This window comes from Hyperoodon ampullatus (genome assembly GCF_949752795.1).
Source record: "Hyperoodon ampullatus genome assembly, chromosome: 18".
NCBI classification, from domain to species: domain Eukaryota; kingdom Metazoa; phylum Chordata; class Mammalia; order Artiodactyla; family Ziphiidae; genus Hyperoodon; species Hyperoodon ampullatus.
The window spans coordinates 59,630,683-59,655,076 of NC_136931.1; the positions used below are offsets into that span (position 1 = coordinate 59,630,683).

The 24,394-nt window shown below is 57.3% G+C and overlaps 2 protein-coding genes across 2 annotated transcripts; one reads left to right on the forward strand and one right to left on the reverse strand.

The window, feature by feature from the left end:
• Positions 1–176: 176 nt before the first annotated feature.
• Positions 177–6,216, reverse strand: LOC307066407 (uncharacterized protein C19orf85; the record flags this gene model as incomplete). Its single annotated transcript, XM_079723557.1, has 2 exons — positions 177–561; positions 6,044–6,216. The coding sequence occupies 2 exons, from the start codon at positions 6,214–6,216 to the stop codon at positions 177–179; spliced, it is 558 nt and encodes a 185-aa protein (XP_079579683.1).
• Positions 6,217–6,796: 580 nt separating this feature from the next.
• Positions 6,797–23,989, forward strand: ZNF628 (zinc finger protein 628; the record flags this gene model as incomplete). Its single annotated transcript, XM_079724152.1, has 7 exons — positions 6,797–6,814; positions 8,200–8,344; positions 9,221–9,276; positions 10,124–10,244; positions 16,609–16,744; positions 16,917–16,990; positions 20,850–23,989. The coding sequence occupies 7 exons, from the start codon at positions 6,797–6,799 to the stop codon at positions 23,987–23,989; spliced, it is 3,690 nt and encodes a 1,229-aa protein (XP_079580278.1).
• Between the last annotated feature and the right edge of the window lie 405 nt (positions 23,990–24,394).

The following is a 24,394-nucleotide window of genomic DNA, read 5'->3' on the forward strand; positions in this document are numbered from 1 at the left end:
GGAGGGTAGTGGATGGGACAGGGGGCTCCTGGGGGGGCGGTGGCTGAAGGGCTGTCACGGAGGGAGGGGCAGTCTGGTTTGTCTGGGAGCCTGGGCTGGGTTGTGATTGGGTGTCATGGGGAGCGGGTCCCCCAGCCTTCAGGGATCCTCTGAGAATGGCAGGCACAAGACACCTCTCACCTGCCCACCCAACCCCCCTCAGGGGCTGAGGGCTCATTCCCTCCCCCCAGGGCATGCAGGGTAGGGAGCAGGGGGTCATAGAAGTGTGGGTCCTGCCTCAGGTCCGCCTGGCCCAGCACACAATGGGACAGGTCAGATGGCACTGAGGGACACTCTTGGGGGACCACAGTGTCCTCAAAGAGGTCGTGGGTGGAGGCGTCCAGGGCAGCAAGACTCAGGCTGGGGCCAGCATGGGGTGCCTCAGTGGGGGCCACAGCACAGGCCACCCCCAGGAAGGGGGATGGAGGTGGCCTTTGGGGTGGCGGTCTCTGGGGAGGTGCCTCCTGGGACAGGATGGATATGACCAGGTGCTGGGTGGCAGCTTCGATCTTGGCAAACTGCCTGCAGAGAGAGCCAGGCATTAGCTGGGTGACCACGAAGGATTCCCCTCCTATCTGCCATCCCAGAGTGATTTGTCCCTTCTATCCCTCCACATTTTTCTTCTCTGTGCTAATGTCTCTGCCCCTGGGTCCATTTTCATGAGTCTGACAATGTAATCTTTTCAACCCCATTCATAGGGAAGCTCTGAACAGCTGTGGGGTTTGTGCACTGCACAAGGCAGCACATCTCGTTCAACACTACGCACATTTTTAACATTTAGATGTAATATGACTATATTCCAACATGTAAAAGTAAAAAATGTCTTAAGGAAGGGGTGCCTTTAAAAAAATTTTCACACAAAGGCGCACTGTGGGCTGGCAATGTGACTATAACATGATGCCCTGTGGATTCTACTGCCTAAATAGTTATGAATCTGCATCTCCACTAACCCTCTCAGTATCTCCACTAACTCCTGGTTGGAGTCCCCAGCTTTCCCCACGTGGATGACTGTAATAGCCATTGCATGGGTCCCCCCCTGTATTCCTAACCCCTCAGTAACAATGCAGACAGATCTCACAAACTGTTAGGGGCTGAACTGTGTCCCCCTAAAATTCATATGTTGAAGTTTTAACCCCCAGGACCTCAGAATGTGACTGTATTTGGAGACAGGGTCTTTAGAGAGGTGATTACATTAAAATGACATCATCAGTATGGTCCCTAATCCAGCAAGAGGAGATTAGGACACACAGAGGGATGACCACGTGTGAAGCCAAGGAGAGAGGCCTCTCCCTGCCGACACCTTGGTCTTGGACTTCAGCCTCCAGAATCATGAGAAAGTATCAATACATTTCTGTTGCACCAGTCTGTAGTGTTTGATTATGGAAGTTCTAGCAGGTTAATGCAAAAACATAATGTTGAACAAAAGCGGTGAGACTTAGAGTAACTGGATACGTGACGCCATTTAAATAAAGTTCAAAAACAGGCTAACTCAATCGACAGTGAGAGGAATCAGGATGTGTGGCTCATGGGAAGGAGGTACTACCAGAGTCTCTGGGACAAGGAATGCCCTGTTCCTGAATCTGAGTGTTGGTTACGTTAGTGGGGCCTCTTCGGGAAAATTCATTAAGCTCCGCAGGGATGATGTGTTCATTTTTTTGTACTATGTTAAACTTCCAGGAAAAGGTTTATTTAAAAATGTATCTGATATTGTATGACTCTGTTTATGTGAAATGTCCAGAATAGACAAATCCCTGGAAACATAGAGCAGATTGGTGGTTACCAGGTGCTGGCGGGGAGGGGAGGGTGGGGAGGGAATACAAATGGGTACCGGTTCTCCTTTGGGGTTGATGAAAATGTTCCAGAACTGGGTGGAGGTGATGGTTGCAAAACATTATGAATATACAAAATGCCTCTGAATTGTACACTTTAAAATGTTCAAAATGATTAATTTTATGTTATATATATTTATTTATTTATTTATTTTTGGCTGCATTGGGTCTTCGTTGCTGCACGTGGACTTTCTCCAGTTGCGGCGAGCGAGGGCTACTCTTCCTTGCGATGCACGTGCTTCTCATTGTGGTGGCTTCTCTTGTTGCAGAGCACGGGGATATAGGCGCGCGGGCTTCAGTAGTTGTGGCGCATGGGCTCAGTAGTTGTGGCTCGCGGGCTCTAGAGCACAGGCTCAGTAGTTGTGGTGCACGGGCTTAGTTGCTCCGCGGCATGTGGGATCTTCCCGGACCAGGGCTCGAACCCGTGTCCCCCGCCTTGGCAGGTGGATTCTTAACCCCTGCATCACCAGGGAAGCCCAATGTTATATATATTTTATTATATTCAGTGAGAGCCGCCACTGTGACACTGTCTTTGATGCCAAGGAGGTTAGTTATGCTCTGAGTGCCCCAGGGAAAGTTTTCAGTAATGGGAGGTCAGGTTAAATGACAGAGAGGGTGCGGGGGTGGGGGCGGGGGACTGATTTAAGATTCATGACAACTACATGCCATGTATGGTCCCTGACCTGAACAAAGTAAGGATAAATGGTGTTTGGGGCCGAAGAGTCGTGACATTTGTGATTTACTTCTAAACTATTTAAAAACATATAGATGAAGGAAATAGGCTAAGATGTTATGGACAGTAAAATCTAAGTGAGGTTCCACGAGGGATCAATAGGCCAATGGCTCTTGAACTTCAGTGCACAACAGGAAGGACACCTGGAGGGCTTGTGGGAATGCTGGTTCCCGGGCCCCTGAGTTTCTGGGCTGGGGTCCGAGAATTTGCATTGCTAACACGCTCCCAAGTGATGCTGAGGTGCTAGTGCTGCTGCTCTGGGGACCACCTTTTTAGAACTGCTGCATCAGACAACTGTCTTGACTTTTACTGTGGGTTTGAAAAATGTTCACAAAAAGTTAAACTTTCATAGCGTGGGTGGGAGGGGTTCCTGAGGGAACAGGGCCTGAGGGGACCTGGAGGGAGGAGGAGGGGCGTGGGTGGGAAGATGCTGAGGAGAGCTTGTCTCTGACCTGGATCTTCCTAGACTGAGCTTGGGTGCTGAGGGGAACGTGCTTCAGAGCTACCTGCGCTGCCCTCAAGGCCACTGGTGGGCAGCCTGTGTCTCTGGGGAGCACATGGCAGAACCGGGCATGGGGGTGGGGAGGTTTGGGATGCTCTAGCAGAGAAGCTGGCCCTGGGGGGCAGGGAGGACCGACAGGCAGCCTGGGAGGCCGGAGGCTGGCATTATCACAGGGCCCAGGTTTGGGGGAGGGCTGAAGATGGGGAGGTGTCCTTGAGCAGTTGATGAGGAGGCTGAAGAGGAGTTAGGAGGCCAGCTCTGGAACACAGGGCTGGACCCTGTTTGGGAACATGAGTGTTTTCCTCTTCAGTGGTGTATGTGCGGGGTGAGCGTTCTGGGTGTGGCTGCAGCTGGCATCCTGGTGGAAGGTGGCTTGCAGTATGGGGGCAGTGGTTAGGCTGAACCGGGCTCCCATTTACTCAAATTTGGTTCCACGACCTCCTGAGGCAAGGTCCTGGGCTGGCTGGGAGGAGCCACCTACTTACAGAAAAGCACGTCCTTTGACAAGTCACTTTACCTCTCTGTGCCTCAGTTTCCTCATCTGAAAAAGGAGGATTATAAGAGCACCTACCTCCTGGGGTTACTGTCAGGGATTAATGAGTTCATACTCACTGTAAGTGAGTATGGGGAGTTAAAACTGAAGTACTTAGAACAGTGCTCGGCACATATTAAGTATCAGATAAATTTTAGCTACCATCATCGCCATCACCATCATCCTCACCATCACCATCACTATCATCATCACCATTATCACCACCATCACCATCATCGCCATCACCATCATCGTCACCATCACCATCATCACCATCACCATCATCACCATCACCCTCATCCTCATCCTCATCACCATCACCACTATCACCATCATCCTTATCATCATCATCACCATCACCATTACTATCATCATTACCATCATCACCATCATCACCACTATCACCATCACTATCATCATCATCACCATCACTGTCATCATTACCATCACTGTCCTTACTATCACCATCACCATCATCCTCATCACCATCATCCTCCTCATCATCACCATCATCATCGAGTCCCTGAGATGCTATATCCAGTCAGGATTATAAAGTGGTCCAGAGCATGGGCTCTGGATTCAGACTGCCTAGGGTTGTATCAACTGTCTAGCTGTGTAGCCTTGGACAAGTCATTGAACCTCTCTGAGCTTCTTTGGCTGTAACATAGCGGAAAGACAGAACCTACAGTGTGAGTTTGTTGGGAGCATTAAGTGACGTAGTGTATGGCAAGGCCTTAGTACACTGTACCTGGCACACAGCAACCTCAAAAAACGGTTACTGTCAGAGGGTGAGGGGAGAGCACAGGGCAAGGTGGGATGGTGCTGGGTGGGTGTGGGGCGGGGACAGGCTGAGCAGAGACCTGAAGGAACAGAGGTCTCCACCCACATTCCTGGAGACAGGGAAAGGCATTGCACCACAAAGGGAAGAGCATGTGCAAAGGCCCAGAGGCTGAATGGTGAAGTGCTAGATGGGGAGCTGAGGCTGGCAAGGGGAACAGGGGCTAATAGGGCAGAGCCTTTGTCCTGAGGGTGACGGGGAGCCATGGGAGAGGGGCCAAGTGTGGTGTGGGGGTTAGAAAGGTGCTACCTTCAAAAAGCCCCGGAGTCGGACCCCATCCTCACACCCCAGTCCCCCACCCATCATCTGAGCCAGCATCATCCCTCGCCTGGATCACTGCAGTAGCCTCCTACACAATCTGATCTCAGCTCAACAGCCAGAGGGATCCTTTCAGATTGTACCACATCCCAGCCCAGAGCCCAAGTCCCTCCAGAGGCCCATGAGGTCTCCATGATCAGGCCCCTGTTTCTTTCTTTCTTTTTTTTTTTTTTTTTTGTGGTACTCAGGCCTCTCACTGTTGTGGCCTCTCCCGTTGCGGAGCACAGGCTTCGGACGCTCAGGCTCAGCGGCCATGGCTCACGGGCCCAGCCGCTCCGTGACATGTGGGATCTTCCTGGACCGGGGCACAAACCCGTGTCCCCTGCATCGGCAGGCGGACTCTCAACCACTGGGCCACCAGGGAAGCCCCCCTATTTCTTTTGAACCTAATTCCGTTCCCCTTTCACTCTGTTCCAGCCACCCCAGCCTTCTTACTTGCCCTGGAACACGCCAGGGATGTTCCTGCCTCAGGGCCTTCGCACGTGCTGTCCCCTTCCTGGTATGCTCTCCCTCAGACATCCACAGGGCTCCTTCCCTCACCTCTCTCAGGTCTCTGCTCAAATGTCACCTCCTCAGTGAGACCTTCCCTGACACCTTACCTAAAATACCAACCCTCCCCCGACATGCCCTCCGCAGCACTTACCACCTTCGAACACACCATATTGTTTGTAAATATCGAGGTAAAATTCATATCACTTAAAATGAACCATTTTAAAGTGTGCAATTCACTGGCATTCAGTACATTCATGATGTCATGCAACCACCACCTCTAATTAGTTCCAGAACTTTTCATCACCCTGGAAGGAAACCCGGTACCTATCAGCAGTCTCTCCCCGTCACCCCCCACCGGCCCCTGGCACCCACCAATCTGCTTTCTGGCTCTGTGCATTTGCCCGTTCTGGATATTTCACAGAAATGGAATGATACAATAGGTTGCCTTTTGTGTCTGGCTCCTTTCACTCAGCACTGTGTCTTCAAGGCTCCTCCGCTTTGTGGCATCAAACCGTATCATTCGTCTCTTTATTTTGACTGTCCCTTATCAGCTGCCTGCCCACTGGAACACGAGCTCCATGAAGACAGAGAATTTGGTCTGCTTTGTACTGATGGGTCTCTGGGGCCTGGCGCACAGTCAGCACGCAGTAAATGCATACTGGTGTTGCTTGCATCCAGCTCCGGGGTCCACTTCTCTCTGTTTGGTCTGGGCCTGGTCTCCCCAACACCAAGGGCTCCCCTCCGACCCCGCCCCCCTCACCTGCAGATCTGGTTGTGCAGGAACCTCCTATGGTTGGGCCTCCTTTTGGGGGGCCGGGTCCTCCGGGGGTGCAGGGTGCGCAGCACATAGGCGGCTGCCGCAGTCACGAAGGCACACAGCTCCCCGGGGCCGGGCTCGGGGATTCCAGGGGCTGCCGGAGCCCCGGGGTGCATGGCCAGGGTGATCTGGAGTAGCTCCCCACAATGCTGATCATAAAGCAGCCCCCCAAATCTGTGAGGGGCAAGGAGCAGCCAGGGCTGGGGGTTCAGGGCTAGGGGGTGGGGGGACAGGAAGAGAGATGGGTTTGGGGAGGGTGGGTGGGCTCTGCAGGGAAAGGCCCTCCCCGGGCTGGCAGAGGCAGGGCCTGGGCAATTAGAACAGGTCCTTCCTCCTGTGCCCTCGCCTCATCCCTGGGGTTTGAGGCACCTGTAGGTGGGGGTCTGATATAGGAAGGCAAGGAGGCAGGGAGGGGAGGGGTCTTTCTGTGTGCCCCCCAAGGGCCCAATTAGCACATAGTTGGACCTGCGATCTGGGACAGTGCAGTGTAGGTGGGGGGCCAGAGAAAAACGCCTGGAGCTGGCCAGTTAAGGGGACGAAGCCCTCATTAGGGAAGCGAGGCCAGGAGCAGAGTCAGCCGCAGCTCTAGCAGCGATTAGCGTGGAGGAGCCATGATTGCAGGCTAGCGGCGGGGCGGCGGGGCGGTGGGAGGCTTGGGTGCCGGCTGGGAAGGCGGGGAGGCGGCCCCCGGGGGGCATGCCGGGAGCCTCCGCTGTGGGCAGACATCCCACATCCACCTGCCCGCCTCCAGACCCACTTGCCCGTGCCTCCTTGCCTCCCTCTGCTCCAGGCCCAGCGCCCCGGGGAAGCAGCCTCAGAGAGCAGCTTGCCGGGGCCCAAGGTCTTCCAACCTGCAGGAGGGGTTGGCTTCGTGGGGGAGGGTTGACCCCCAAACCCTGCGTTTCATTTCATACCCGAGCTTCTGAGTGAGGGGAAGGGGGGACACCTGTGGTATGGGCCTCGCTGCTCAGGTGGGTGACATGGGTGACAGCCAGGCTGTGGCAGGAGGGGAAGAGAAAACATGGGCATGGTTCCCCCCAAGGCATTTCACTGGGGGACTGGGGGGCCCTGGTGTTTCCGGGGGGCTGGGGCGTGGCAGGGAGGAGGGGCTGGCTCCTGGGGCTGGGAGTGGGGTCCTCTTGCCTCTGGGAGGGTGTTGGCCAGAGTAGGGGAACCTGGTCTCTGCCGGTGCGGGAGGGAGCGTCTCAGTGTTTGCTCTGAGAAGACTGCATTGGGGGTTTGTGTCGGGAGGTGTATGAGCGTCCTGCGGATGCCCTAACACAGTATCGCAAACCTAGTGGCTTAAAACCATGCACAGGGGCTTCCCTGGTGGCACAGTGGTTAAGAATCCACCTGCCAGTGCAGGGGAAACGGGTTCGAGCCCTGGTCCGGGAAGATCCCACATGCCGCGGAGCCACTTAAGCCCGTGCGCCACAACTACTGAGCCTGTGCTCTAGAGCCCACGAGCCACAACTACTGAAGCCCGCACGCCTAGAGCCCGTGCTCTGCAACGAGAAGCCACCGCAGTGAGAAGCCCACGCACCACAAGGAAGTGTAGCCCCTGCTCGCCGTAACTAGAGAAAACCTGCGCACGGCAACAAAGACCCAGCGCGGCCATAAATAAATAAATAAATTTATTTATTTATTTGAAAAAACCCCAAAAACCATGCACAGGGATTCTCTCGCAGTTCTGGGGGTCAGAAGTCCAAGATGGGTCCCACGGGCTCAAGTCAAGGTGCTGCTTCTGGAAGCTCTAGAGGGAATCTGATCCCATGCCTTTTCTGGCTTCTAGAGGTCTCCCAAATTCCCTGCCTTGTGGCCCCTTCCTCCGTCTTTAAAGTGCATCGCTCTGCCCTCTGCCTCTGTTGCCCCTTCTCCTTCTGACCCCGACCCTCCTGTCTCCCTCTTATAAGGACTCACTTCGTAATCCAGGATCATCTCCCCCTCTGAAGATCCTTAACTCCACCACACCTACAAAGTCCCTTTTGCCCCAAGTCGCACAGTTGCACGTTCTGCAGGTTAGGACGTCCGCGTCTTTGAGGCGGGCACAGAGGGAGAGGCTTGGCCCCAGTGATGGCTCCTCCCGGGCTCCCCTCAAGGCCACGTTAACTGGGCCAGTGGTTGCAGCCACTGAGGCTGAGCCTGGGGCTGCCTCCGGCGCCCCCAGCACGCAGGCAGGGAGAGAGACACAGAACAGCGTGGGCTTCCCCCGGGGCTCCCCAGTGCCTGACACGCTGCACCTCGGTGAGGCCCCCTGCCCCTGGGCACTCACAGGAAGGCATCAGTGTCCCTATTTCCCGAAGGAGAAACTGAGGTCCGGGCACACAGTCACCCAAAGTCACAGGCAGCTGAGCTGGGGAATTTAACCCACATGGGGAAAACAACCCTTAGGAGGGAAACTAAGAACTTTCTAAAAGCTCTCATAGTTGTTAAATACTAAAGTATATTATTTCTAAGATCTATTATAAATATCCTTTTTGTCCTCCAAATGATACCTTGATAAAATTATCAGCAGCAAATTATAAAAGACTCTGGCTCAAGAAGAGAATATACATAGGAGTCCTTCCTCCCACCCCCGGCCAGGCGGCTTGTGGGACCTTAGTTCCCTGACCAGGGATTGAACCTGCACCCTCAGCAGTGAAAGCGCGAAGTCCTAACCACTGGACCGCCAGGGAATTCCCAACATAGGAGTCCTTTTGTTTATATATATTTATATATATATATATATTTGTTTATTTATTTGGCTGCACCAGGTCTTAGTTGCGGCATGCAGCATCTAGGTCCTTGACCAGGAATCGAACCCGGGCCCCCTTCATTGGGAGTGCAGAGACTTAGCCACTTCCACCAGGGAAGTCCCAAGGAGTCCTTTTGAAATGAGAGCTACCAAATGTGATATAGTGTAATGTTAGGGAATAATTAAAAAAAAAACAAAACAAAACTCAGTGCCCCCACTTGGGAGATCCTGTGTCCTGATTCCAGCTTCCATTACCTCACTGGTAAAACTGGGATAAGAAGGTAGCACAGAGGGGAGATTCTCCAAGCTCACACAGCGAGTAAGTGGCAAGGCTGGGGTCTGAACTTGAGATAGCATAGGCCCGAGACCAGGCCTTTGCTTCCCAGGCCCCCTCACCATCCAGCAGTGCCAAAGGCAGCATCGGCACAGCGGTGGCATCCCGGTGGGCCGTGGCGGTGGCAGAGGCCCAGCCAGGTGCAGGGCTCAGGGTGGGGACCACCAGGCAGAGGTAGCCAGAGGTCCAGTCCCTTGGGAGTGTATTGTGAGTTGCAATCAGTGAGGCCAGCAGCAGCGGGTGGACCGGACGCCAAGTACCACCCGTGCGCCTCACCACAGCCCAGGACAGGGCAGCGTGGACACAGGTGTGGGGACGTGACGGGCCCCCTGTGCTCCACCCCCGGCCCCCGTGACTCTCCGTCTGTCTGTGCCTCTCGCCAGCTCTGGTGTTGTCTCTCCATCCCCCTTGCTGTCTCCTCCTCTGCCCCATGGCGCTCCTGCCCCTCGCTGGGTTGTCTGCAGCCCTCTCCTCTTCACTGTGTCTCTGATGACGCCTCCCTCCACTCGTGTGCTTCTGGCTTCTCTCACCGTCTCTGTCCCTTTCACCACCTCTTGAGTGTCTCTCAGACTTTGACTGCCTCTCTGTCTTGGTCTGGGCAGACACGTGTGTGTGTGTGTGTGTGTGTGTGTGTGTGTGTGTGTGTGTGTGTGTGTGTGTGTGTGTGTCCTGGACATACGTGTGGTGGTGTGGGTTGGCATGGAAGGTTTCCTGTCCTGTTGCTCTCAGGCCCAGAGGGGAGGGCCCAGGGTCCCTTGGCAAGAGGCTAGGAGGGGAGTAGACCCCCAGGTCTCTGGAGGATTGGAGGTCAGAGCTCAGGCCCCAGGACAGGCCAGGGGCCACCCCTGCATGGCTGGGGCATGACCTTTGCTAACCCAGCTCCAGGAGTGGGCTCACATCCAAGCCATCAGGAGCCAAGGGCAACATCTGCTGGCCAGCTCTGGCCCACCGCCAGATCAGCCTGGAGTACACTGGGGGCCCCCGGCCGGCCGGCAAGGTCTGGCCTGGGGATGTTCCACCAGGGGGCGCCAACGTCCCAGGCTGGCGCTGGGACTCCCCGCTGGAGTGTCCTCAAGGTGTGGCCCCCACTTTTTGAGCCCTTCTCCCCCTCTTTTCGATCTTGATAAGAGTTGCTCACACAGCTGGGGGCTGGCTTCATCTGATGTTTGTTGAGGACCTGCACCTGCAGGTATGAGAAGGTATTCACAGGCTCCTTTCTCCTATCCCGGCCCTTGGAATTGGGGGTGGGTGGGGCGCATGTAATCATTCAACAAACATTTATGGGGACTTCCCTGGTGGTCCAGCGGTTAAAACTCTGCGCTCCCAATGCAGGGGGTCGGGGTTAGATCCCTGGTCAGGGAACTAGATCCCACATGCTGCAACTTAGAGCCCGAGTGCTGCAACTAAAAGATGCCGCATGCCGCAACTAAAAAAAAAAAATAAGAGGGCTTCCCTGGTGGCGCAGTGGTTGAGAGTCCGCCTGCTGATGCAGGGGACACGGGTTCGTGCCCCGGTCCGGGAAGATCCCACATGCCAGGGATCGGCTAGGCCCGTGAGCCATGGCCGCTGAGCCTGCGCGTCCGGAGCCTGTGCTCCACAACGAAGGCCTCAACAGTGAGAGGCCCGCGTACCGCAAAAAAAAAAAAAGAGATCCTACCTGCCGCAACGAAAGATCCTGCTCGCTCAAGGAAGACCTTGCGTGCTGCAACTAAGGCCCAGTGCAGCCAAATGAATAATTTTTTTTAAAAAAAGCATTTATGGAGCACCTACTGTGTGCAGAAGCTGCGGATGCAGTGGTGAGCAAGACAAGCACCGTCTGTCCCTGTAGAAGTCTGGGAGGGAGACGTCTGTAAACAAGAAATTATGGTTCCGGATGTGCTGTGAGGATACTGAGACTGGACAGTAAGTTGGAGGCCGGATGGGGCAGGGGTGCTACTTCAGTTGGAGAGGCCCTCTTTGAGAAGGTTATAATTGTCTTGCAACCTTAATGGAAGAGGTAGCAGCCAGGAGCTTCCCAGGCAGAGGGCACAGCAGGTGCAAAGGCCCTGAGGCAGGAGCAAGCTTGAAGGGAGTGAGAGAGGGAGAGTGATGGGAGGAGGTGAAGTCAGAGAAGTGGATGGGGGCCAGACCCGCGGGGCTTTGTAGACTAGGCAGGAGTTGTGTTATGAGGGCAAGAGTGATTGGGAGCCATGGCGGGTTTGGGACAGAGGTAGTTCCCGGAGCTCAGGGCCCTGCCCCAAACCTCCGTTGCAGGCCTCGCTGACCCTGCCCCTACATCCCTCTCCAGTGTGGGGAGGGGGAAACTGAGGTGACAGGGCCAGGCTGGGAGCCCAAACAAGGCTTGTCCCTCCTTGCCTCCACCCTGCTCCTATGCTGCCTCTCTTCACCCGGTCCAAGAGGGACTTTGTTCCCCATAAACGTTGTTGTAAAAATGTACAGGTGGCAGGTTCCTGGTGTCCCCAGCCCATAACTCAGAGGGGCCAACACTGTCTTATTTGTTTTACATCTTTTCTTCTGAGAAGAGCGATGGGCTGAATCGTGTCTTCCCAAACTCATGTGTTGAAGTCCTAACCACCATACCTCAGAATGTGACTGTATTCACAGATAAGGTCTTTAAAGAGGTAATTGAATTAAAATGAGGTCAGTAGAGTGGGCCCTACCCCTATATGACTAGTGCCCCTAAAAGAAGAGGAAATTTGGACACAGACAGGTGCAGAGGGGAGACCCTGTGAGGACACAGGGAGAAGGTGGCCGTCTGCACGCCGAGGAGAGAGGCCTCAGGAGAAACCAACCCTGCTGACATCTTGATTTCAGACTTCCAGCCTCCAGAATAGTGAGAAAATAACTTTCTGTTGTTTAAGCTACCCAGCCTGTGGCACTTTGTTATGGCAGCCCGAGCAAACCAACACAAGAAGTGTATTTGTTATCTGTGCTGCATAACAAATTACCACAAACACAGTGGTGTAAAACAACATGCATTAATTTTCTCACAGTCCCCGTGGGTCAGGAGTCCAGGCACCACAGTTGAGCTGGGTCCTTAGCTCAGGGTTTCACAAGGCTGCAATCAAGGTGCAGGCTGAGGTCGGGGTCCTCTTCCAAGCTCGCATGGCAGAATTCATTTCCTTGCATCTGTAGAACCCTTGGAGGCTGGTGTCTTCAAGGCCAGCAGGAGAATCACTGATATTCCACTGCTCTGACCTCTAGACCCAGTTTTAAAGATCTCACCTGATGAGATCAGGCCCACCCAGGAAAATCTTCTTGTATTAGTCAGGGTTCTCCAGAGAAACAGAACCAATAGGCTCTATCTTTATCTATCTATCTATTTATCTATCTGTCTATCTAGAGAGATTATATATATTACATATAGAAAGACATCTAGGAAATTCCCTGGTGGTCCAGTGGTTAGGACTCCACACTTTCACTGCTGAGGGCCTGGGTTCCATTCCTGGTTGGGGAATTAAGATCCCGCCTGCCACGCAGCCAAAAAAACAAAAAACAAACAGAGGGGTCTGTTTTCCCCACACAGATGGGACCCTGTGAACTGTCCTCCTCCAGGGAGTCTGCCCTAGTTTCCCCCCAGGCTGGGTGAGGGGTCTCCTCTGGCTCCCATGCCCTGGGCAGCCTCCATGGGCTTCTGACACGTACGTGAGACCCGCTAGATAGGCCTTGGATGGAGCTGGACCCTGGGGCTGGAGACACTCCCAGTTACGTCCCTCCCTGGTTGCAGGAATCACTTCCAGCTCTGTGCCTGGCCAAGAACCTTCAGAGAGCCTTTATTTACTGCCCTGCCAGCCCCAGTGAACTGAGGATGATGCCCCTTCCACGTGGAGAGGCCGGGCAGGGCAGGCTGGGGCACCCCGTGAGAGCCCCTAGGGATGCTGGAAAGGAGCATCCTCAGTCTGTGGGAGGCACAGGCTGGCCCCTTGGTTCCTTCTTCCTGGGACAGCTGACAGCTGTGACTTGGGGACTTCTCTTGCCTGCCCCCTACCCTCCCCCCCACTTAAAGTGTGTCTCTGCTCTTTTTAGTCCACTTATGTGAAAAAGGATATTTTATTTTATTATTATCATTTTTTTTTATTGGAGTATAGTTGCTTTACACTGCTGTGTCAGTTGCTGCTGTACAGCAAAGTGTATCAGCCATACGTATACATATATCCCCTGTTTTCTGGATTTCCTTCCCATTTAGGTCACCACAGAGCACTGAGTAGAGTTCCCTGTGCTCTACAGTAGGTTCTCATTAGTTCTCTATTTTATACATAGTACTGTGTATATGTCAGTCCCAATCTCCCAGTTCATCCCACCACCACACCCCACCTTCCCCCTTGGTATCCATACGTTTGTTCTCTACGTCTGTAGGATATTTTATTTTTAGTCTCTGGCCTTGGGAGTCCTGTCTTTGCCCCAGACACCTCCTCTGGGGGGTTGGGTGAGGGCTGCTCCAGGGAGAGGTGTCCCCAACCCCAATCCTATCTTCTCCAGTGAGTGCAGGATGTGCTGTCACCAAGGTGTTGGACTGAGTGGCCAAAACCAGAATCGAATGTCCACAAAGCAGGACACCCCCCACTTCCAGAGGGAAGGGAGGCCGGCTGAAGGGCTCAGGTGTCTGGGGTCCGGGAGCACTGGTGGGGGCACGCTGAGTGGGACCTCAGCCCCCTCCACGCTCTGTAATCAAAGTGGGCAGGGCCCAGACTCTGGTCCTGGATGAGCCACCTTGGAGCTGGACTGCCCCAGAAGCCTGGCACACATCCCCCACTACCTGGAGTGTGGCTGGTAGGGATGGGTGAGGGGGAGCTGGGAAGAGGGAAGGGCCAGGCTCCCCAGTTCCTACCAGGGTTCTCCTCTCCTTCGACTACTTCCTTGGGATGGGGGTGCAGACCTTGCCAATCCTTTTGGCTGGGACGGGGTTAAATGCAGAGACACCCCCACGTGCACACAGGGCTTGTGGGACGTGAGTGACAACCTTGGGCCCAGGGAAGTGTTGGGTGGGTAGTCTTGGCCACCTTCAAAGACTGCAGTCCCCACTCCCATCCCTGTCCCCCATGGGAAGAATGGTTCACCTGGCTGGCAAGGCAGGGGGCTCAGAGGGATTGGGGCTGGATGGGATGCCTGATCTAGTGGGAGGGGTTGCGAAAAGTACCTGGGGCGGGGTGTTGTTGGCCAGGAATAAGAATGTCTGGGGGGGGCCTCCCTGGTGGCGCAGTGGTTGAGAGTCCGCCTGCCGATGCAGGGGATACGGGTTCGTGCCCCGGTCCGGGAGGATCCCATATGCCGCGGAGCGGCTGGGCCCGTGAGCCATGGCCGCTGAGCCTGCGCGTCCGGAGCCTGTGCTCCGCAACGGGAGAGGCCACAACAGTGAGAGGCCCGCGTACCGCAAAAAAAAAAAAAAAAAAAAAAAGAATGTCTGGGGGGACTTCCCTGCCAGTCCAGTGGTTAAGACTCTGCACTTCCACTGCTGGGGGCGTGGGTTCAATCCCTGGTGTTTGATCCCCAATCAGGGAACTAAACCCGCGTGCTGCGTGGCGCGGCCAAAAAAAAAAAAAAAAAAGAATGCCTGGGGACTGGACAGGCATATGTCCAGATGTTTGCTTAGTCCCACATCAAGCCTTCACCCACTGCCCCAGCCCTGGACATGCCCCCACGCCCATCTCTCCTGCTGTGTTTTCTCTCTGAGACGCTTAGTGGCACATAGCATGGGATAAGTGCTATTTATTATGTCTTGTTTATTGCCACCCTTTACCCCCTGTAGATTTTGTAAACTCACTGGGACCGAACTTTTGTTGCCCCCTCCCAAGCCCCCGTTGCTATGTCCCAGCTTCTAGGGCAAGATCTGGGGAGGGTCCTGGGTAAGGACTGAGAGTCTGGACACTACAGAATCTGGACTGGGTGCCTCTGATAACTTTCTATGATATGTGTTAGCTGCAGAGGACTCCACATACAAGGCTCCATGAGAGGTCCAGCTCAGGGATGGATGGGGGGACAACCCCTCTTCCCGTCCGTGTCCCCGGAGAGCCAGGCCCGATGTTAGCGTCCCATCACTCACCCCACAGGGCTGTTACTGCTGTCTTGAAAATGAGCCTGTCAAATCTGCACAACTTTTTTTTTTTTCCTCCCCAAAGAAGCACCAGGCCCCGAGAGTGGGAGCCAGTTGCTCATAGGGGATCCTCCCTCCATCCCCAAGCCTCTGTTAGCGGCCAGAGCCTGATGTGTTGAGGAGCCTTGGATACAGACCCCAGGGGGCAGGGCCTGCAGGTCTCTCCTCTTCCTAGCTTTCCCCTCTTTACTCCTTAACAGCTCAGAACTCTCCTCAGGTGTCCCTCCCCCACCCCACCCCCGCCCCGCCGCCCCCAGTGCCTCTGGCAGCTTCGTTTCTGGCAGGGGAGGTGAAAGCTGAAGTGAGAGGAACGTTTGGGCTGAGCTGGAAGCCAAGGGTTTTATATGCATGAATTCACTGGAGATTTCATAAAGACCCTGCCGGGCAGGGACAGGTCCATCAGCTCAGATCACGCCTGAGTCCCAGCCTGCCTGGGGGCCTTGGGAAACTGTATGGGAGGCTGTAAAAATTCCCTCATTCAACAGAGTGCCGTCTGCTTCTGATTAAGCCCCTTGTTGGTTGTTGGGGACGCCTGGGTGGCAAAGTCAGACCCCATCCGTCTGTCCTAGAACAGAGATGAGTGCCGCTGAGCATGTAATGGGACCCCACCTAGCACAGGGGCTTTCCGGTAGTTGAGAAGGGACGCGGTAAGGGTAGCCGTCAGGCTGAAGAGGATTGCCTTGGAACAGTGGTTCTCAACCAGGGGACCTGCAGCCAGGTCTGGAGACGGCTGTCATAACGTGTGGTGGAGGGGAGCCGGGTGGCGAGGAGGGCTGTTGGCCTCTAGTGGGTTAGGGTTAGGCCACTATGCTGCTAGCCACCCTGCAAGGCACAAGACAGCCCCCACAGTAAAGACAGACCCGCCCAAATGTCACCAGTGCCATGGTTGAGAAACTAGTTGGATGACCCGCAGAAAAGTCAGTTTGACTTAGAGGCCGAGGCTGGTGAGAGCTGAACATGGGAAGGAGGGAGAGGGGATTCCGGACAGCCCCGTTTTCCCGTAAGCCCCCAGGCTGCGAAAGAGGCAGGGGTCCCTGGTGCCCTGGGCAGCCCCCTGCATAGCAGGGCCCAGGTTCCCCAGCAGCCGAACTAGCGAGAATGCAACAGACGCCCGGGAACCGCAAGCACGTGGTACCTTTGCGGGGCAGGAAGCACTGCGGGCCTCAGTTTCCCCAACGGGGGAAAAAATGGGAGCCCCGAGGGCCTGGGCGTGGGGCCAGGCCAGGAGTGACCACATCCCTGGTGGGCGACGCCTGCTCGGGCACCGCGCTGCGGGGGAGGATTCTATCACAGACGAGAGGGAGTCGATGCTAATAAAGGGGAACGTGCGACCCTGCGTCCCGACCCAGCTTCCCCCGGCCTTGGGCCAACCCCCGCGACCGCTGCAAGGACCGAGTGGTCGGGGTCCCTAGAGTACTACAACTCCCAAGACGCCTCGCGCCGCCTGCGCCAGGAAGGGCTGCCACAGCCGGCGGCCAATGGGGGGTACGGAGGCGGGGCCTCTGCGCACGTGGCGTCCTGACGCACTGACGGCGACGTCGGGGTTTGTGTGCGCGAGAGGCCGCCGATAAAGGTTGGGTGCCTCGCGCCGGGGGCCGTTGGGAGGGAGCGTGCCCCCGCCCCCTCCCCGGCCCCCACTCCTACACCGCCGCTGCAGGGGCCCCGCCTTCCCATCGATCCCCGCGGGAAGGCCCTGGGTCTCCCCAGCTCATTCCCCGGTCGGGGCCGCAGGTGAGAGACCGGAGGGGCGGGTGTGGGGGAGGGACCGGAGGGCGGAGACGCTGGGGAAACGGCGAACGTGAAACCGGAAGGGATGCCTTAAAGGGAAGGGCGCTACTTCACCGCCGACTTTTGTCCGCCGGGCCGGCTCCGACCCTTTAAAGGGCAAGGGGCTGCTTTTTAAAGGGGCGGGGCAGGTTGTGCAGTTTATAAAGAGCTTCCCGCTTCCATCACCCCCCGCCTCCCACCCCCCACCCCGAGAATAAATTGTCTCTTTAAAGGCCGGTGACAGTGTCCCAGATACTGAAAGAAAAGCTTCTGAATCCTAGTGGCTTCAAAGCAGTCCCTAGTTTAGCTCAGAAAAGGTGGAGATGGTTGTGCAGGAGCAAGATCCTCTTAAAGGGGAAGTCGGGCCTGATGGAAGGGTGTGGCCCGGCCTTTTGAAGAGGGTGCTCTTTACCAGATAAGATGGGTCCCGGCTCTTTCAGAGCACGGATGTCTCCTGTTTAAGGCATGCCGGCCTTCTGAAAGACACGTGCAGCTTCCTGGGATAGCCTCTTAAAAGGACTTGCTTACATTTTAAAGGGGACGTTCATCTTTTTAAAGGGAATCTTTATGGCTTGTGCAAAGGGATGCCCAGCTTTCTTTCATTCAAGATATGTTCACTGAGTACTCACTCTGTGCCAGATATTATTCTAGGCGCTGGGATGCAACAGTGAACAAGATGCCACTAGCATCTAGTGGACCGAGGCCGGGGATACTGCTAACCAACTTGCAATGCAGGAAACAGCCCCCTGTCCAGCTCCAACCTCAACAGTGCCGATGCTGGGAAACTCTGATTATAAAGTAGGTTAGAAGGTGATAAGCCCTATGGAGGGAAAAAAAATAAGTCAGGGAAAGAGAATGCGGCATGCTGGGAGGGGTTGCAGAGTTAGGTAGGGTGGTCAGGGAATAATTCCCCAAGATGACATTTCAGCAAAGACTTGGAGGTGAGGGAGGGAGCTTACTGGATATTGGAGGGAAGGGGGTACTAGGCAGGGGCCTGTGTGGGGCCCCAGGTGGGAGTGGGCATGCCTGACCCGGCCCTGTGACCAGAGTGCTCTGAGAGTTGGAGAGGCTAGCAGGACAGTCAGGGAGGGAAGGAAGCCATAGACCGTGGGAAGTCTGTAGGTTCTTGTAAGGAATTCGTTTTCTGCTCTCAAATGGGAGCAGTGGAAGGCTTTAGCACAGAGGAACGAAATGGTCTGTCTGTGTTGGCAGTTTCCATTCAGCCTCTGTGTTGGGAACAGACTGGGGGTAGGAAGAGTAAGGGTGGAAACTAGGAGAGCTGTCAGAAGGCTGTTGCAGTTGCCCAGGAGGGAGATGTTGGTGCCCTAGAAAAAGGTGGTAATGGGGGACTTGGTGGGAAGTGGCCAGATTCCAAGAATGCTCCTGCTGGAATAGGGGAATCGGCGGACAGACTGGTCATAGAGAGTGAGCGAAAAAGAGGAGGTGTGGATGCCCTGGGACTTTTGGCCTGAGCAAAAATAAAGGTGTTTTTGGAGATGGAGCAGACTGGGAGTGAAAGAGATATTTGCGGGGGACAGAGAGGGGAGAGAGCAGGAGCAAAAACTGGAATTAGGTTTTGGGCATGTTAAGTTTGAGGTGTCTATTAGGCATCCAAATGGCATAGTCTAGCAGGGGTGTAGGTTTCAAAGGACAGGTATCAAGTGGAGATCAATTTTGGAATTGTCCAATTTATAGATTGTGAAGTCCCAGGAGTGGGTGAGGACTTCCAGGGAGAGTGTGGATACAGAATAGGAGGGTTGACAGAGCCCTGGGCTCTCCTACATTCACAAGTAGGACTCGCACCCGAAACTGAGAAGGGTGGCAGGTGAGGGGCGCGGTATCCCAGAAGCCAAGGAGACTGGTTTAAGGAGAGAGAGAATAAGGCGTCCGTTGACCACTGAGCAGAGACCACTGGATTCAGCAACTAGGAGGCCATGAGTGGAGGGGGTGGGGGGGGTATCTGATTGACAGGGTTTGAGATGGGAAAGAGCATGTATTGATGGTACTTTTAAGTTGCTTTGCTGCAAGGAGACAGAGGGAAATGAGGCCATAGCTGGAGGAGGAAGTGGGGTGAAGGGTTTTTTGTTTTTTTAAAGATGGGAGGGCTTCCCTGGTGGCGCAGTGGTTAAGAATCCGCCTGCCAATGCAGGGGACACGGGTTCGAGCCCTGGTCCAGGAAGATCCCATATGCCGTGCAGCAGCTAAGCCCGGGTACTACAACTACTGAGCCTGTGCTCTAGGGCCTGCGAGCCACAACTACTGAGCCCACGTGCCACAACTACTGAAGCCCACACGCCTAGAGCCAGTGCTCCACAAGAGAAGGCACCGCAATGAGAGGCCTGCACACTGCAACGAAGAGTAGCCCCTGCTCGCCACAACTAGAGAAAGCCCATGTGCAGCAATGAAGACCCAACACAGCCAAAAAAAAATTTTTTTTTTTAAGTTTTAAAGATGGGAGACCTGGCTTGTGGGTACACAGATGGGAACGGTCCAGGAGATGCGGAGAATCGCTGTAGGTGGGAAGTCAGAGACTTTAGGCCCAGAAGTAGGCAGGTGGGAAGGGATAGTGCAGGGTTTCTCAACCTCAGCACCACTGGCATTTTGAACTGATTGTTCTTTGCTGTTTGGGGGTTGGGGGTGGTGCTGTAGTGTGCATTGTAGGACGTTGAGCAGCATCCCTGGCCTCTGCCCACTAGATGCCAGTGGCACCTGCTCCTCCAGTCGACAGCCAGATAACCAGAACAGTCTCCAGGCATTGCCACATGTCTGCTGGGGTGGAGGGCCTGGTGGTAGTGGTGGTGGTCGAGGGAGCATCCATTGCCCCATTGAGAACCACCAGTGTAGTTGTTGGAAGATGGGAATGTTCTCTTCTGGTTGCTTTTATTTTCTCAGCGACAAGATCAGTGGCAGGGTCACCTGCTAAGAGCAAGAGGGGATAGGAGAGAGATTTGAGGGGAAAAGAAACATGGCAAGTATCACCTGGTGGGGTGGGTGAACGGACCAGAGAAATGCAGCATGAGCAGTGCAGGGTGTCGGGGAGGGAGCTTTGAGATCCTTGGGCATGAATGCAAAAGGAAGCTGAGGCCAGGCAGTTTCCAGTCACCAGCAGCATCCGTGCTGGATAAGGGGGGCAGTGAGGGTGTGGATGAGGGGGCGGAGGATGCAGCGCCCTCAGGGTCAGTGGGTGGTAGACATGGTGGAGCCGAGGGGTTCTGGGTTAGGGTCCCAAGAGGGAGTGGTGGAGCAGGATGGGTGGTAGACATGGTGGAGCCGAGGGGTTCTGGGTTAGGGTCCCAAGAGGGAGTGGTGGAGCAGGATGGGTGGCGGTGGAGAGCGGATGCTCACAGAGGCTTTGTCTGTAGTGAAAGGTTTGGGGGATGGCAGTGGAAGCGGGTATTGAGGCAGGATGCGGATGAGGTCTTTAGAGGGACCAGAGGATCCAAAGCGCGGTGCTAGAGACCCCAGCCTTCTTCAAAGACACTGCCTGTCTTTAGAGGGACTGAGCATAGCCGGAAAGGCAGTACCTGGCCTCATAAAGGCCACGTCCAGTGGTCCAGCCTCCCGGAGGAGATGGCCGGCAGGTGGGGGCAGTAACCAGCTCCTCCCAATTTGACATAAGTTTCCCTTTTAGCACCCAAAGCCTTCCATCGTGGGCAGCCTCTCCGGCCAGTGCTGACCTGGACTATAGGAAGCCGTAATCCTAAAGGATGTGTCCCGTGCCTCTTACAGGGCCAGCCCATGGGTTTGGGGTTGAGATAACCCGGTGTGTGGGCGGAGGTGGGGGGGACCACCCGCTCTCGCCTGACCCGGAATCCCTCCTCAGGTGTGATGGTCGGCTCCCACGCGGACATGGCACCGGCCTCTACCGCAGAGGGGGCCGGGGAAAAGCCAGGCCCCGCGGCTCCTGCCCCCACGGCCCAGTATGAGTGTGGGGAGTGCGGCAAGTCCTTCCGCTGGTCGTCCCGGCTCCTGCACCACCAGCGCACGCACACGGGCGAGCGTCCCTACAAGTGCCCCGACTGCCCCAAGGCCTTCAAGGGCTCCTCGGCCTTGCTTTACCACCAGCGGGGCCACACGGGCGAGCGGCCCTACCAGTGCCCCGACTGCCCCAAGGCCTTCAAGCGCTCGTCGCTGTTGCAGATCCACCGCAGTGTGCACACTGGCCTGCGGGCCTTCACCTGCGGCCAGTGCGGCCTGGCCTTCAAGTGGTCGTCCCACTACCAGTACCACCTGCGCCAGCACACGGGCGAGCGGCCCTACCCCTGCCCGGACTGCCCCAAGGCCTTCAAGAACTCGTCCAGCCTGCGGCGCCACCGGCACGTGCACACGGGCGAGCGGCCCTACACCTGCGGCGTGTGCGGCAAGAGCTTCACGCAGAGCACCAACCTGCGGCAGCACCAGCGCGTGCACACGGGCGAGCGGCCCTTCCGCTGCCCGCTCTGCCCCAAGACCTTCACGCACTCGTCCAACCTGCTGCTGCACCAACGCACCCACGGCAGCGCCGCCGCCCCCGCCGCGGGCGCCGCCCCCGCCCCTCCGCCGCGGGAGCCCGGCGGCAAGGTCTTGGTCTCCGAGGCCTACCTACAGCGGCCCCTCCAACCCCCCAGCCCGCCGGCGCCCCCGCCGCCCGCGCCCCCGCCTGTGGTGCCCGAGCTCTTTCTGGCCGCGGCCGAGACCACGGTGGAGCTGGTGTACCGCTGCGACGGCTGCGAGCTGGGTTTCGGCAGCGAGGAGCTGCTCTTGGAGCACCAGCCCTGCCCCGGGCCGGAGGCGCCGCCCCCGCCCGCGGACGCGCCCTCGGAGCCGCGGAAGGCCGACCCTCCCCCGCCGCCGTCACTGTCCCCGCCGTCCCCCCTGCCGCAGCCCCCTCCCGCCGCCGCTGCCCCTGGCTTCGCCTGCCTCCCCTGCGGGAAGTCCTTCCGGACGGTGGCCGGCCTCTCCCGCCACCAGCACAGCCACGGGGCGGCCGGCGGGCAGGCGTTCCGCTGCGGCAGCTGTGACGGCGCCTTCCCGCAGCTGGCCAGCCTCCTGGCGCACCAGCAGTGCCACGTGGAGGAGGCGGCGGCCGGGCGCCCGCCCCCCCAGGCCGAGGCTGCCGAAGTCACCTGTCCCCAGGAGCCGCTCGCCCCCGTCCCCGCCCCGCCCGCTCCCGCGCCCGCCCCGGCTTCCGCAGAGCGACCCTACAAATGCGGCGAGTGCGGCAAGGCCTTCAAGGGCTCATCGGGGCTGCGCTACCACCTGCGGGACCACACGGGCGAGCGGCCCTACCAGTGTGGCGAGTGTGGCAAGGCCTTCAAGCGCTCGTCGCTGCTGGCCATCCACCAGCGCGTGCACACCGGCCTACGGGCCTTCACCTGCGGCCAGTGCGGCCTTACCTTCAAGTGGTCGTCGCACTACCAGTACCACCTGCGGCTGCACTCGGGCGAGCGGCCCTACGCTTGCGGGGAGTGCGGCAAAGCCTTCCGCAACACGTCGTGCCTGCGGCGCCACCGGCACGTGCACACGGGCGAGCGGCCCCACTCCTGCGGCGTGTGCGGCAAGAGTTTCGCCCAGACCTCCAACCTGCGGCAGCACCAGCGCGTGCACACGGGCGAGCGGCCCTTCCGCTGCCCGCTCTGCCCCAAGACCTTCACACACTCGTCCAACCTGCTGCTGCACCAGCGCACCCACTCGGCCGAGCGCCCCTTCGCCTGCCCCATCTGCGGCCGCAGCTTTGTCATGGCCGCCTACCTGCAGCGGCACCTGAGGACGCATGCCCCGGCCAACGCCGCTTCTGGCCCCGCAAACCCCGGCGCCGGCCCCCAGCCCCCTGCCCCACTGGCTGCCGCCCCAGCCCCGTCCGCCACCCAAGATGTCCACGTCCTACCCCACCTCCAGGCCACGCTCTCCCTAGAGGTGGCAGGAGTCACGGCCCAGGCCCCGCCCCCCGGCCCAGCAGCCCCCAACTCCCAGACGTTTCTCCTGGTGCAAACTGCTCAGGGCCTCCAGCTGATCCCCAGCAGCGTCCAGCCCCCCACACCCCCGCCTCCCCCCGCCCCCCCCAAGCTCCTCTTGCTGCCCTCCTCCAGTACTGGTGGTGGGGGCAGCGGTGCAAGGCAGGGCCCACGGGCAGTGGGGAAAGCTGGGCAGGGGGCTGGAGTAGTCTGGCTGCCAGGCCCTGGGGGGCTAGGGGTGCAGGGAGGGAGCAACACCGGGGCCAGCGTGGGGGCACAGAGCCTCATAGTTCTGCAGAGTGTGGGGGCTGGGGAGGCAGGGCCGCAGGAAGTGAGCGGGGTCCAGCTCCAACCCCTTCGGCCAGCCCCGGAACTGACCACGGTCCAGCTCCAGCCGACCCCGGAGGTGACCACGGTCCAGCTCCAGCCGACCCAGGAGGTGACCACGGTCCAGCTCCAGCCTGTAACGGGTCAGCTGTCCAATCCCAGTGGGGGAGCCACTGAGGCGCCTAATCTGCTGGTGGTTCAGAGTGGGGCAGCGGAGGAGTTGCTGGCGGACCCCGGCCCGGGGGAGCCCGGTGACGGTGAGGCCAGCACTGGTGTGGTCCAGGATGTGCTCTTTGAGACGCTGCAGACCGAGGAGGGGCTGCAGAGTGTCCTGGTGCTGAGCGGGGCTGATGGGGAGCAGACACAGCTGTGTGTGCAGGAGGTAGAGACCTTACCCTCGGGGCTGGCTGAGCCGCCAACCCCTGGCCCGCCGGGACAGAAACTGCTCATTATCCGCAGTGCCCCGGCCACCGAGCTGCTGGAGAATGGCAGCGTTGGGGGAGGCGCCGCTGCGCTGCAGCTGCTGGCCCCCCCACCACCTGGCCCAGGCTCTGCTCCCGCGGGCGGCCCTGCGGCTCCTGCCTCCCAGATGGTACAAGTGGTCCCTGCAGGAGCTGCACCTGGGGGCATGACCCCACAGGGCCTACCCTCCATCCAGTTTGTCCAGACTCTGCCCGCAGTCCAGCTGGTGCACACGTTTTGAGTAGAACCACTGCTACCCCTTCCCGCCCCACACAGAGACCCAGACTCACTGTCCGCCTGGGCTGGGCTGAGCTGGGGGGAGGGGAACTGCAGGCTGGGCTTGCTAATAAAGACCAGAATCTCCTCTCCTGTGCTTTTGTTTTATTTGTGGTTTGGGAGGTCACTGTCATGGCCATAGCCACCACTTGGGAACTTGGAGTCTCATCTCTTGCTTCCTGGTTCGCAGGTGACTTGCTTTGCGTCTTGGGGCCAGCCACTTCTCCTATGTGGGCTCTGTTTATCCTTTAAAAAAAAGGGATGCAACGGTCACTATATGGGGGAGGCGTTGGAATCTAGAATCCTGGTTCTGCCACTTGTTCTCTGTAAGTCACCCCACCCCTCCTCTCACGGAAAAATGGGTGGGTGG